The 16,091-nt window shown below is 33.4% G+C and overlaps 1 protein-coding gene across 1 annotated transcript in view; it reads left to right on the top strand.

Moving 5' to 3' along the window:
* LOC136969822 (FRAS1-related extracellular matrix protein 2-like) overlaps window positions 1-16,091 on the top strand; it is a 57,603-nt gene that overhangs the window by 29,956 nt on the left and 11,556 nt on the right. The window contains 6 exon segments of the mRNA XM_067264098.1: window positions 3,776-3,985; window positions 4,072-4,269; window positions 4,343-4,507; window positions 4,591-4,773; window positions 4,851-4,981; window positions 15,915-16,067. Of these exon segments, the coding sequence (XP_067120199.1) occupies window positions 3,776-3,985; window positions 4,072-4,269; window positions 4,343-4,507; window positions 4,591-4,773; window positions 4,851-4,981; window positions 15,915-16,067 (1,040 nt within the window).

Genomic DNA, 16,091 nt, shown 5'->3' with positions numbered 1-16,091 from the left:
TGCATTATACGCCGGTTACAGGTTCCAGAGAGTGTAGTAATCTTACAATACATTGTATTTTAAATTAGTTTAAACATCATTTCATCATTTGCCTGATGTTCTTTCTAATTTTTTGCATTCAGTTGAAAATACCAAAGTCCAAATCTAAAATTATATTGTCTAATAAAGCTCACATTTCAGAAGAGGGAAACAAATTATGCTGAATTGATATAAGACTGGACTTTCATCAAAAGAAGTAACATAAATTAGGTTTCTGGAAAATTAATTAAATTTTCTGACTACTTTACAAAAAAATTAATTTATTATATAAACAATAATAAATAATTTATTAAATGCATTTCAGAATTAAACATAGTTATTTTGTTTATATATACAGTAATATTCTCTTATTAATTTGTCAGTGGGTTGTAGCTTTAAAAAGTTTTTGTTAGGGCTGAGTTTAATTTTCTGTTTGTATTAATAAATGGCATAGATTTTTCAATTTTACTTTAATTGTTGATGAAGATAAGGCTTTTTTTTTACATTATTAATGCGCACAAATAGCTGTAGAATAAAATAAAGATCTTTTAAAATTATTCTAAAGTTAATGGCTTTTTTTTTAGTTATTTTGGATTTCCTAAAAATGGGCATTGCTAATTAAGCCAAAAATATTTTTGACTTTGTGAAATGTTTACTCTAAATATTGAAAACAAAGAGTTATTTGTCTCTGTTTTATTTAGTTGTGAACATTATTACAAAAAACAAGAATAATTAACGTCAGTTGTAAATCGAGTGGTGTCCTGCACTATATAAGAAACACGGAACTGTCCTAGAATTATATTCACTGTAAATTTCGCTCTTTAAATTGTATGAGAAACTTTAAGCAAGTTTCTTGGCTACTCTCACAGCAATTCTGAATATAATTTCATTGTTAAATAGAATAAATATTTTTCTCCTTTGGTATTTGTTTCTATATTTTTATTCATTTTGCTTTCTTAAAAAAAATACGCTGATCTTTCATTAAAATGTTTTGAATATTATATACTCTTAATCTATATTTATTATTCTATACAGAGTAATTACATAATCTATTTATATGATTTTAGCTATTGTTGTTCATATGCCTACAGATGAATAAATGAATGATTTTTTTCAAGATTATTTCAGTCCGTTGACTCTAGCTCAAACAACTCCCGTAATATCACATACACAAAAAAATAAATGCCTTCTAGCAGTAGGAACAAAGCATCTAGAGTCCTTCTAGAAGCTTTGCTCCTACTGCTCGTTCACTCTCAATCTCGATTGCCGATCGCTTTCCCTTTTCGTCGACCTCGTCCTTTGTCCGGCTCGGTCCCTCGACGGAAAGAAAAGCTCCCTTCCGTCGACCTTTCCGCCTTTTATATTCTTCCGTCCCCCGTCGGGTTCGTCGCCCCCTCCGGGTCTAACGGGTGATAGAACATTCGGGAATGCATCAAACAAAGGGCATTGTGTCCGAGATAAGGAAAAACACGACGAGCGATTGTCACAACTTTAACTTACAAAATTATATTTAAAAATTAAAATTAAATAATAGTTGACAGAATAAATTTTTTAGGTGAAAAATTATTTATCTTCTTTGTAATTAGATCAAGAAATTAAATTGTTTTTGTTCTAAAAAATTTTTGAAATGGGCATTTTTTGAAAACTAATTAAAAGAAAGAAATAATAACATAGAACATGTATAAAATAGAAAAGTTTAAATCTAAATTTCTAAAACATTTGTATCAATAGAATATTCCATTCTTTCTTGTTTCCATTAATCTACTGAAGACGAAATAAAATTTATTTCTGAAAATATTTAAGAATAAAAACGATTTTATAGTTTGAAATATCACAATTGGAATCATTTCAATTGATTTATTGAAATATAAGTGAAATGGTGTCAATTAACTTTAAGTGGTGTCAATTAATATTATTCGAAATACTCTCAGCTGATACCACTTATTGTGAATTGTTTTGAATGAATATTTCAAACTATAAAATAACAAATTAACATTTTGCGTCAATTGACGATCAAATGGTATCCGTTACCGTTAAGCGAAATAAATAATGCAGCTTTAACGGCGGGCCAAGTTTAAAGAACGCCAACATTTTTGACCCGATTCTTTAAACTTTAACGCCGTTAAAGGTGTATTGTTTAATTCGGCAAAGTAACTACAATGGCTAGTTCATCTTTATCGAATAAAATGAACTGGTACGAACATTGACATTGTCATAATCTGAAATATCTTTTAATATGAATTATTTTAAATAGATCTTAAGTCTTATAATTTGAAATATTATCAATTGAAATCATTTTAGAGTATCTTATCCAGCATCTAAAATCACATACAATAATTCATCATAGCTTTACATGTTTAATTATATTCTTATCTCTGAAAGTGAAAGGTGACTTTAGGTAGAACTGTCCACCATATATCAAATGATAGAAGGTTAGCCAACTCATTTAATGCTTCTAAAACTTATAACATTTAAAATTGAATGATTCCAATATATTCATATGTTAAATGAGTTTAATACTCTATTGACAAGTTCATTCATATCATTTTATATTTTTTTAATGTATTTTTGAATCATTTGAATGTATCGAATGATATTTCTACCAAGAGAAGCTTTGGAGCATAAATAGTTTAAATATTATCCATATTTTAAAGAAAAAGAAGAGAAAATACTCACCTACAGTACAAAGATATAGAAAAATTGTAATTTTTTCTTATTAATTTGAAAATGCAACATTTAGTTCATCGATAAATTCATTTTGTTGCGATAAATATTTGTCTCGGTATCCGAAATTTAATACTAAGGAATATTCTCTTTGATTATCGATAAACTTTAATTATGTAGAAAGGCCGAACGATTTCGTTAGATTAAACATTGTATTGCCTATTCAACTACATTAAATAATATTTTTAAATATTTCTTAATTTATTTGTTTATATTTTTTACAAAATAAATATATTTTCTACATTTCTGAGTATTTTTTAATATTCAAATTTGTAAAATATTCCTTTGGGGAGAGTTCTGGAATTATCCTACAAAAGTAGTGTATAATATATGATTTATTCTGGGAATTTAATTTATTAAATTATTAAAATTATTATTTCATTAGAAAATTTAAAATATATTTTGAATTTCGTTCATGCTTTTATTTAACATTAAACATAAGGTAACTTTTGTCTTCTTTGATTTAAATATAACAATCCGAATATTGTGTTTAGTGATATAAATTCTAATATTACGTCTAGCATAATTATTCTTTTAAAATAATATTTACAATTATTAAAGGTAAAATTGTAAAATTGAAAAATATAAGAAAGATCTTAAAAAAATTTATAAACAGAGTTAAAAAAGTAAACATGCAAGCAACAGCAACATGATTGAATAGCAGAGAGGATCAAATTTAGGAACATCCAAAAAAAATTAACAAGTTGTCTGAGGAATTCTGACATTTAGCCAAGCTACTGTTTAAAAGTGTACAAAATATTTAGATAGAAAAAAACAATCTATATAAAAAAAATACGACGTCTGGGAGAAAAGTTCAATAATTAATTAAAAGTATTAGGAAATGTTAAAATAACTCAATTTTAAATAAACTAATTTTAAAATTTTGGACAAAAATAATAAAAATAAATTTATATTTTTGCAAAAATAAAATCAGGATATGGCAAAAAGGTAAGTCTTGGTTTCTGCAGTTTTTTTGTTTATATGTTTTGAATAATAAATTTATTATATTTTAAATGCGAGTTTATTTCAATAGCTGGACAAGATTATATTGGCATTGGCAAAAATTTGGATTTTGCACCCGGCGTAACGATGCAAACGTTTAGGGTAATTATTTTAGACGATCTCGGACAGCCGATATTAGAAGGATCCGAAACATTTGAACTTGTGTTGAGAATGCCAATGAATGCTATTTTAGGAGATCCTCATACTGCGACGGTCGTTATAAATGATTCATTAAGTGACTGTAAGATTTTTAGCTATTTTTAAAACATTATATTTTAACTTCTGTGAGACATATTGAATTTTTGTTTGAATGTGTTTTTATTTTAGTACCTAGGATGCAGTTCAAATTTCCCACCTATACGGGTTTTGAAAATGACAAGAAAGTTGTGGCCGTTATTACGCGTCGCGGAGACGTCGGTCACGTGTCTGCCGTTCGTTGCTATACGCGTCAGGACAGTGCCGAAGTCAGTTTAGATTTTGTGGAACGACCCGATACAAACGATTCTTTTGTAATCTTCGTGCCAGGTAAGGATAAAAATTAACTGCTAAAATTTACTGTTTATCTAATTAATATCACGTAATATCGTCTTTTTAAAAGGGGAGACAGAAAAACAGTGCGTTGTGGAGCTAGTCGATGATCAAATTCACGAATCGGACGAAGAATTTCGGTTGGTTTTAGGTACTCCCATCAGTGAAACCGCCGGAGGAGGTCTTCTTGGAAGTCCAAATGTGACTAAAATTACAATTAAAGATGGTGGAGATAGTGAGTAAATAAAACTCGGTTTTGAAATAAATTATATAAAATATTTTTAATCTAGTGTTTCTAATAATATACTGTATCTTTAGAACCTGTGATAAAATTTAATAAAACACGAATTAGTATTAAAGAACCGCAGAAGTCTGACGACGTAGCAATTGTTCACATACCCGTCGTTCGACTAGGAGATTTATCCAAAACGTCAATAGTTCGTGTTCATACAAAAGACGGTTCAGCAAAATCTGGCTTTGATTATCTTCCTCTTTCAAAAGGTATCGAATTATTGTTGTATGTATACTTGAATTAATTTATTTTCTAACTTGTTTATTTTTAAAATTTTAATTTCTAGAATTGCATTTTGGTCCAAATGTTAGTGAGATAATGGTTGATGTTGAGGTTTTGTTTGACGGAGAAAAAGAACATAGAGAGGCTTTTACCGTTCACCTTCGACCGGACAAAAATATGATTGCTGAAATTAAGGTTAGTATATTTGAAATATTCAATTTTCAATCTTCTTAATCTGATATATTGTCAGATTAACTACACAATCAGCAATTGTTCTCAATTTATTAAGTATTAGTGAAAAAATATGTAAAAAGTTAGTTATCTTATGAGATTCCAACATGCAAATATTGAAAGTTTTAAAAACATATACAAAAATTTGTGCTTTTAATTTTAATATGCAAATCACATTACATTAGAAGAATCTTTTGAAAATATTCAGAACAATACCAAGAAATGCATGGAAGATTTATTAAGTTAGATAGCCTTTGTTAGCAGGATCTTGTAAGATAGTTTCAATCTGAACTGAAATAACCTAATATCCCTTTGATAATTTCATCTATGCTATGGCGACAATGTCGTGAATCGAGGAAAGTCGTTCAAAGACTGATTCCGGAATGACTAAGGGTGCGACTGTGCAGACACGAATTTAGAGCAAGTGAGAGGTTGTGAGCGATTTGGTTTTTGCAAAGGAAACCGTGCACAAGCTAGAAGTGAGAAATAATGCTGGCGAGAGCAAATTTCTGGTTCTCGCACATATCCGACAGGTCTTGATATTTATCGCATCTCGCCTCTTCTCGCCACATATTCTCGCTACCTCGGAAAATTCGCTCGCTCGCGTCTGCATAGTCGCACCCTAAGAATCGGAACATCTTGAAAAGATCAATATTTGTCATTGATAACAATATAGTACAGGGAGAAGTAGGCAGTCAGATCTCTCTTTTTCTCTCAGTCTTGCTTATATTATAAGCATTATAGTTTCTAGAAGAACTTTTCATAAGAAGGAATCTTATCGTAACTGACCAATGATTTGTATTCCTCTCATTCCTTTATAAAGGACAGCTTGTTTGATTTGCTACAGACAATATCCCTGGCTGTTTGATAGTGAATTTATATTGAATTAACTTTCTTGCTTTGGCTTGTGGAGAGTAAATCAAAAGGAATAACTTCACATTATCCACAATATTAAATTATTCCATCTCAGTGAACTCCTATATTTTCCATTTAATGGATGAATTGTGATATAGTCTTTAATTCAATTCAGTTTTCTGTGATTTCAGATATGATTAAAACACAGATATAATTACCATTTCTTTAGCATTAGGGCGATTCTTGTGGAGGAAGAGTAGTTATAGTATGGCAAAGTAGGATCAGTTCCTTAACTAGGCAGGTGCAACAGTGTATAGGCACAGGGATCAGGAAAAAGTGAGTCTTGAAATGGGTATCAAAAAATAATCAGTATTATGTTTTCATGATCAAATTTTAAACCAACCATTTCCATCATATTTGTTTTTCTATTCAAAAAAAGAGGGGGGATAAAAATAAAGTCTTGCACAGGACACATGAAAAGCTGGCTACAGTTACCATACTTTTAGAATGGTAATCCCAGATATTTACCTAAATTATGGATAAAAATCTAGGACACTTGTGACTAGAAAAAATAATATGAAATTTAATATTGTGAAGATGTACGATTTAATCTTTTCATATAACACAGTGTCAAAATATAGTTTATAGAAAGAAACATTTGATCTACACATTAAAGAAAAATAAAAAATCAAGCATATTATGGGAATGATGAAAATGATTGTTCTTATTTTAGATCTGTTACCTTGTATTTTTCACTAGATAATACTTTCTTAGCAATGTCCGGATGTACAGTAACTCTATGGAGATGCAGCATGATAGACTGTTGCACATTTCTTTTTATATTTAAAGAGAATAGCCTGACTGCTTTTAAGGTATGGAAATAAACTGTTGTATTTTATGTAAACTATCTCCAAGATATTGTTCTCATTCAGCAATATCTTATGTTATTATTCATAACAATAATCTTCTCACAGAGTTCAATTTTAACGTTAAAGATCTCTTCAAGAATGACTGTCTCTTAGAGATGATACGAACAATAGTCTTTAGATTAAAAGCCCGTCGAGAATATCTCGAATTCTTTGAAAAGATGCTCGTGGAATCGGCCCGAGAGTTTTTGGTGCCACGGCCAGCATCAGTTAAAGGGTACCTAGAGTGCCCTTTAACTGATGCTGACTGTGATGCCACTAAATGTTTGCATCGTAGGTGACTGCCTAATGCACATATAGCTCAGGCATACCCTGTGCTTATCAATTTCACAACTGTCATTTGTCTAGATTTTAGGCAGATGTGAATATTATAATCTGTCTGTGCCACCAATTTTGCATACAGTTGTCTGTGTTTTCTTTAATTTTAGTTAATTTTTTTTGGTATTGTATGTATACACATTCACAAAAACATTCAAATTCAAGTGCAAGTGGTTGATTTTACTATGAATGTTAGTTGTTTTCTTTTAATATCTGTTTTTTATTTATTGCATCTCTTTTTCTGTGTAGTAGATTAGATGGTCTGCAATACCCTTTTAAAAGCTTTTATAAATTGAATTAATAGAATAATATCACTATTATCAAATACTACATTTAAACTTTTAAATCTAGACTTAGGCTAATTATGCTAATTAATGATCCATAAATTTTGAACTATAGGTAATTGTGTCGCCATCTGTTGGAAACTTTAATAACTAATAAATTTGAATTAATTTAATTCAAATTTTGATAGATCTGAAGAATGATTTTTCCTGTAATGCAATTTGGATATTAAATTTCTTTCTAATGAGTGAATATATTGCAAATTACGCCATTTAAATTTCAAATAGAAATTTATCAAAATGTTTATTAATCTTTTATTACAATATGAGCAAAACAGTAAAAAAGTTAATGTATATATAAATTAGCTTTTATTTGTAATCTGAAACTGATAATGTATTCATAAATTAGGCAAAAGCTATGGGTTCAACTCTGACAGATTTTTTTTTAGACATATCAAACTTTAATCAAATTATTAATTACTATGATTATGATATTTGCTTGTCATATTCTAGTGTCGGCTTTGTTCTTTCTAAATTGTAAAATTCAGTTATCTCTCGAAGAAGGTTGATCGAGAAGATAGAAAATGCTAGAAATGCATGATAAATGGTTGTGTATTGTTGTTAATGTTGGTGCAGTTACCAAAGGGGTTCGGTCGGTTTTAGACCTCATTTTTACTCGTTTTGAAATGTGTCCCCAGTTGGATTGTAAATGATATGGTCTGCCTACCTGTAGGCTCAATAACATTTGTAATTTTCAGTCAGCTCTAAGAATATAGCTGTTAGTGCCTTTGATGCACTTGGACTTTATTATTTTTTCATTTAAATTAATGAATTAAGCTGTATAATTAAATGTGAGAGTATAAATATACACTCATATTTATTGTTGTTAGATTTTCCTAATTCATAAATTTCCACTTTTCTAAACAATGTACCAGTATTTCTTTTTCTATTGTTGATGAAAGCACTCTTTTTCGTTACTCATTTTTCATGTGGTTTCTTTATTCAAGCATTTAGGTATATTTTAAGATCTCTTGCTTTCCTTATATTATTTAGGCTTATCTATATTTTAGTCTTTTATTTCACTCATGCTCTTGCTTAGCAAGAGTTTTTCTTGAAGATTTTAATTGATTATATCAAATCTGATTTGGTATGGAGTAAAAAGTTACTTTCTTAATATGGTGTACAAAAGTCTAAAATGTTTTATCTTTTTATTTTTCGTTATATAATACATTATGTATTGTCTTCTATCCTTTTTTAATTATCTAAATTCATCTTTATTTTTCTTAACACTTATATATCTGGAAGATCTACTGTGAAACTAATGAAGCTTAAGCTTCAGGGCCCATAATCCTGGAGATGGCCTGAAGCAACTTTCTTTTTAATGAGTGAATTTTTCAACAAAATCGATATGAGTTTTTTTAATGTTTCTTATTAAAAACAGCTATTTTAATGATAGAATCTTAAGCCAATGGATTAATGTATTTAATATTGACCTTAGAATATGCTCTAATAACAATTTCATATGCAATGTCAGACTGGCAACAAATTAGGCCCAGGAATTTATACCAAATACCAACAGGGCCTTATATGCATATTTCCAGCTGAATGACTGAGATGGTTAAGGTGAGATGGTTAAGTCTACCACTCTGGGGATCTTGGGTTCAATTCGGGGATTTCATTTGTTATGTATTAGTTATGTATGTAAACCTTCAGGGGATAACCCACACCGAATTGCTCCTTGACCTAGTTAGGTGACCCTGCACTTCTGACCTTTGTCTTTTTCGTGTTCCTTTGTCTTCGGGCAGTCGTGCGTTAGCTGTTGTAACACTTAGACCTGGAAGCACGAACGTTACGTTGTATTATCACGCCATTACGTACTATTCTAATAAAGTTATTTATATATGTTAATAGTAATCATTTATTTTACGGACACAACAATGGCAACAAATTTAGGCCCAGGAATTTATACCAAATACCAACAGGGCCTTATATGCATATTTCCAGCTGAATGACTGAGATAGTTAAGGTGAGATGGTTAAGTCTACCACTCTGGGGATCTTGGGTTCAATTCAGGGATTTCATTGCACCAATATCTACCAATATGCTTTTACCAAGGCAGTCTGTGGTCTGAATAGTGATCAATTATTTTCAAATTAGAAGAGATAAAATATACATTATGGCAGGCCAAAAGTCAGTTCACATGGATCATTTTAAAATTTCAAGTAACAGACTGTATTTGCTGTGAGCCAGATGTCTGTTTACTTGGGTCATACCATGGCAGCTTATATTCTGAATTAAAATAAGAATTTTTAAAATTTAATAAAGTAGATAGATAGATAGCATTTATATTTTGTTTATCATTAAGATTGAGGTGTATTCACAAATAATGTGATACTCTATTTGGATATAATCACACACGGAGTAAAGCCACTCATTGCCTTAGAAAGTTTTTTAATAAAATGTACAGTACATTTGATTTATCAATTTTAAAAATGTTTTAAAAGATTTATGGAGCCTTAGAATTTCAGTTGCAGAACCAAATTTGGGAAATTCTGGGCCAGTCTACCACTGTTCATATGCAGGGCCAGCTTGATGGGTAAAGCAATAAGATGATTACTTCAAGTGGAAAAATGAGAATTGCAAAATAAGTAGTCAAAAATGTTCAAAAGAAGAAAAATAAATAATTAGATAATTCATCACACAAAACCTTTGAAACTCCAGTAATACATGTTTACAAAACAGCGAACGTTTTCAATCCCATCTGGGTCTTCCTCAGGCTACGGTTATAAGGAATTCGAATACTTGTGAAATGGAACAAGAAACCAAAGCGAATGTTATTCAAATTTAGAATAGTAAAGTTAAGAGGGAAGATGGAACCCCATAACTGACTTTGCAATGGGTGTATTTCACGTGTATTCATCGTTTCACAAACATGATGTTACACGTGCTTAACCGTCATCTCAGCATGAGCATAATGTTCCATTTTCAATTTTAACTTTACTATTCTAAATTTGAATAACATTCACTTCTGTTTCTTGTTCCATTTCACAAGTATTCGAATTCCTTATAACTGTAGCCTGAGGAAGACCCGGATGGGGTTGAAAACATTCACTGTTTTATAAACACATATTACTGGAGTTTCAAAGGTTTCGTGTGATGAATTATATTACCTCCAGTATTTGCTAAGAAGTTCATTTGTTTTAATTAGATAATAATAAGCAAATACAATTAAGTCCCCTAAATGTACTTTAAAGTTATTAATTAAAAGTTTATTTAAGAGTACCTATGCCAGAAGTGCTCTCTATTAGCAACCTTTCTAGAAGCAGATGCAGCAAAAATGATTTTGCCTCAGATGCAATTTACTATTGAGCTAATACTGTTCATATGACCTTAAACTGCCCTGATAATTGTTCAAATTTCAAAATTTTCTTGAGGACTTGCAGCACCCAAACCCCCAGATGTATGGACTCACTGAACTATTCTTAGCCCACATTTTGGCAGCTGTATCCTCAAATCCTTCATTGGTGCACTCATCCTCATCTAATCAACTCTAAGTGATAACCTCTGCTCTGCCAAATGGCACTACAGAGTACAAAGAGACAATGTTCTAATCATAGGCCGGTCCATCGCCCGGTGGGCACCAAACTCTTGGACGAGTGAAAACCGGCCCAAGAAGTGCTTTGGCACTAGCTCTGGCTCAGGCTGGGGTTTTGGTGGACCGAGGGCCACTAACCCGTATGCCTTCCTTGCCTTCATCGCTCTCAGGCACGGCCCTCTTACTTTGACATCAGTTTTGGTGCGGTCTAAGCCGCACCCCAGAGTACTCTACCATGGGAGAAAGCTACTCTTAGAATGGGTGGTGGGGTTCCCCCCTGCAAGGGGAACCCTGCCCGGTGAGAACACCGGGCTAGAGGTCAAAAAGACCCAGGACGACATCCATCAATTCCTTTAGTGTTTCATAATCTCCTTTACTTGCTGCGAGTGTTCTAAGTACTTGGTCTGCGGGCTTTGTCCAGTCAATATGACCAGCCCTCCAATGGACATCCTCCGTGTGAGGACACTCAAGTACAAAGTGCCTCGAGTCGCCGCGCAGGCACCCACAGGAGCAGAAACCATCCACGAATCTGAACTTAGACATGTAGTGGGGAAACTTCCCGTGTCCCGTAAGGATTTGGGTCATCTTCCAATTACAACTGATCGGAGTTAGGCCGACATCAGGCACAAAGGCGTAGGTCAACCTACCTACTTTACTGAGGTTCCAGCGCTCTTGCCAGTGAGTCATCAATCGCTGCAGTAGAGTACAGTACCTTTTAAGTAACTAGCCAGAGGAGCGACCTTCTCTGTTACAAATGGGCCCCTGGCCCCTGCCTTGGCCAGTTGGTCGGCACACTCGTTACCCAGGATCCCGATGCCTCGGACCCAACACAGGGCAACGTGACGTTCGTGCCTCGCCCTCAGTACCCTACCTCTGATCTCTAGTACCAACTTGTTCCTGTGGTACCCATCGCTCATAGCCTGAAGCGACGACTGGCTGTCAGAGAAGACCGTGACAGGCTCGGGACCTAGATGGCATAGGATCCACTGGGACGCTCCCGAAAGAGCCACCAGTTCATCCTGGAACACGGACGCTTCCTCGTTCAGTCTAACTGACAAACTGTACACTAAGACTCCGTCATTATACACGCAGTATGCAGCACCTACTTGGCTACCATCTTTCGAACCGTCGGTATATATTTCAATACCGTTCAATGTCGGTTCACCGACATCCCAGTCAATTCCAACCCTAAGGCTTGGGTGGATTCTCCATATGTCTGACCGACACGAGAGTTTGATTGCTGGGAACATCTGAGAACAATGCTTTGCCTCCATTCCTTCTATTGTGGTCCAGTAGAAGGCTGCCTGAAGAAGCCCTGACCACCAGGGGCAGGGGTAGCAGCCCGCCCAAAGTCAGGGCCGTGTCCGTGGACACAGTTCTGTAGGCACGAGTGACCCGTAGGGTGGCGGGTCCATTGGTGCACTGCTTGATAGTTCTGTAAGTTAGCTATACCTTAGGCTAGAGCCAATCAGAGCCGTAAAAAGACATCTAAATTCTAAATTCAGACTGCACTTGTCTTGCTTGTGATTTTAACATCAAAAATTACAATAACCCAGATAACTTAGTACAGCAATTTTAATTAAAATCTGAGATATAGTTGTTAAATTTTTAAAAAAGTTTGTTGTGATCTGCCATAGAACAACCCCATTGAAGAAGATAGTTAACTGTGTATTTTCAACAGCTCCTTTCCATTTTTCCTTCCACATACCCAGATCTCACTGCTGGTGGAAGAGGCTCACCCATTTTTAATGCCATTTTTAAGGAATCCAACCTAACACCCCATTCTCTGCCATTTGGACCAAAGTCCTTGCAAGGGCAGCAAGCCTTTGGACTTGGATGTTGTCTTACTGTTGGTGGTTGCAAAGGGATTCCCATAAAGGGTACCAAAATGTATGTCTGCCACAGGATATGATAATATTCAATAAGCAAGTTACAAAATTATTCTCAATATGGGACTGTTCATAAATGATGCCCACACTGGAAGGGAGGGAGGTGGTTACAACAAGTCGGACAATTTCCATTTATGGTATCTATCATTCATAAACTGATAAAGGTTTTAAGAGGTGGTTGAGTTTTGTTGGATGTCTGAAGAGGAGAGAGGTTACAAAAACTTGGACAAACTGGGTCAAGAGGAGAGAGGGAGTAAAAATTTCAAGTAAAATGAGGACATAATTTATGGACAGCCCTATCTGAATCTAAATTTTCTCATTTCCATATTAATTCAACAGATAACTTAACTCTGTATAATGACACCAGCATAACTCATGAATGTTAAAATTAAAATTAGAGGGAGGTTATAATGAAATTGAGAATTGAAAATAATGATAGTGAAATAATATGCATTTTCTAAAAAGTAAGTCTGAGAAATCAACATTGTGACTTAATTAAGGATCAGAAATGAAGATATAAGGAACTTTGTCTTGCAGAATGTAAGGAATTAGAACATTTGAATTAGATCAAATTTCTCAATTTTTATAATTCTAGTAGACTTGAATCTAAACATTAAGCTCCTGTTTTTATACAATAATATATCTGAAGTTGGGTTGAAAGACTCAAAACTTTTATAGAAGTTTAGAAAGGCATATTAATAGAAGTTTGTTCTCTGATAAAGTGATAAAGCAAGATTTAAATGGCCAAGGTGGTTAAGGATTATCCTATCACTCTGGAAGACTTTGAATCAAATCCAAACAAGCAACACCAGGAATTTTTTGTGGGCATTAATTCCCAAGTATGCTTATACCTTGCCATACTCAATGTGAGCCTAGCCAAACCCAAAAGTATGGGAAAAATTTTAATGCTTTCAGGGCAGAAAAAGCCAAGAAAAAATTTAGAAAATGCAGGATTTTAAAAATATTTAAATTTTTATTGACAATTTTTTAAATTATTTGCTGTCTATTAGAGAGTTTATAATGCCCTTTTTCATTTAGTATCTGGGAGCACATTCTCCTTTCTGGCCTTCTGTTGTTACCAGCAGCGCCGCTAGCTGTTTGAGCGCTCATGTGCAATACTGATTATACCGCCCCTGTTTAACTACGACTACCTACACTGAGCTTGCCAGCAATACCAATTTGCCACCCCCTGGACGTGCACGCCTTGCACGCCCGCTTATGGCAGGCCTGGTTGTTACATGTTACGAATACAGTATTAATGTAAACACGTACCTAACACCTTCACCAGTATATCTCAAATTACTCATTTTTACTAACGTTTTCATCTGTATATAACAAACATCTTCAGGTATATATAACACAGAACAAAATGGACAAATTAAAATCAGACTATATGCTGGTGTAGGTGTTTTGTATGTGTTTAAATTAATATATACAAGTTTTGGAAAGTTATTGACTATGTTATTAATGTTTCAAGCTCTTGCTTTTTTGATTCAGTTTGATTTAATGTTCACAAATAAAGTATCAGCCTAAAAAAATGGTTATCAGCTAACTCATATTATCTTATTATAATAAATATATTTTTCATACAAAAATCATTTTATAAATTCAAGTTTTACTTAAATATCACACTAAAAAACCGGATGTTTTTTCTTCTTTCAAAAATATTTTACAAAATACAATGAAAATAAACTGAAAAAGTATTTGTTTGAAATTAATAAAAACAATGTTATAAATATAAACATCTTGTTTATTTTGGAGCATAGAGATTGAATTTTATAATGAATTTCCAATATATTACCTTCATTCCAAGAAGACATAGTTTTCTATACCAGATATGTTGATGACATATTCATCATATGGCATAATGATCGCAATACCGTCGCTTTCTTGATGCAATCAACAGCAACCCCTACGGACTCACATTGGAGTTGGACCAAGAGAGTGACTTTAGGGTTAACTTCTTGGACTTGACGATCACATGTAAGGATGGGGAGATACAGACGGATATCTTCAGGAAACCGGTATATCAACCTAGCATCATACCCAGAAACTCCGTGGATCCTGAACAGTTTAAGTTAGTGGCTTTACGAGCATGGATACAACGAGCTTACACACATTGCTCAAGTATTTGCGACACGTACAAGGAGTTGGAGTACGTAAGAAGCGTAGCAACACAGTTTGGTTATCAGAGAAGGGTAGTGAACCGTCTAATTACGGATATACAGAGACGTAAACATCAACAACACAGAACTGAACAGAAAAAAACAGTGGTCATGGACTATATTCCGTTTATTAAAAGTATTGTTAAGAAGGTATCCAAAGAAAGGAACTTACGCATAATATATAGGCGCAACCCGACAGTATACCGTCTGTTAAGGAATGATAAGAGGAAAGAGAAACCAAATGAGCTAACAGGAGTGTACTCAATTCCAATCAGGGACCAACGTTTTAAATCCGATCTAGTGTACATTGGGGCCACCTTGCGTGGTTTACAGCAAAGAATAAAAGAGCATAAGCAATCAGTTAAGAGGACAGTTGACAGCACAGTCCTAGCAGCATTTGCTAAGCAACAGGAGATCACGGTACACTGGGATAGTGCTTCCATCATAAAAGCCACTAGATCTAAACAGGCCGTTAGACATTTGGAGAAATTAGAAATATATAGGGCACAATTAACATCCCATTGCATCAACCACAGGGACGCAGATGGGCTATCGTCTGCTTGGAAATCATTCATTGGATAACGTAAGATTGTGATATTATATATAGTTTGTCAAGAATCTGCATTTTTTACCGTTTATTGGTACATCGTTTTTGCATAGTCTGCACAATCACGAGAATTCTTTCCATTCTCGTGATTTTGTAAATTTGAATTTGGTTCGTTCTTTTTGTTTTTTTGTTCGAGTAACTGAAGAAGACTGATGAAATCAGTTGAAAACGTTTTTATATAGTTAAACTTTTGCTGGAATTTAAGAAAGGTGTTGTTTTCTCTTTATAATGAATTTCAATGCTATAAATCTTTTGATACAGGATACGAAGGTAATTATTTATATTCAAGAAATGGATATCGTTGCCGACGTAACGTTTCCCACGCGACCGACAGTTGTTTCTCTTCGAGATTACGACAATGTTGCCAGTGCCAGAAAGCATCCTACTCCAGGTTATCCGGTAATATGTGTAACTGTAAGTATAAATTCGATTTGATAC

This window comes from Centruroides vittatus, unplaced genomic scaffold (genome assembly GCF_030686945.1).
Source record: "Centruroides vittatus isolate TY-2023 unplaced genomic scaffold, ASM3068694v2 contig_1042, whole genome shotgun sequence".
Classification (NCBI taxonomy): domain Eukaryota; kingdom Metazoa; phylum Arthropoda; class Arachnida; order Scorpiones; family Buthidae; genus Centruroides; species Centruroides vittatus.
Note: the sequence above shows the minus strand (reverse complement) of the source record. Positions and strands in the feature narration are given on the sequence as shown.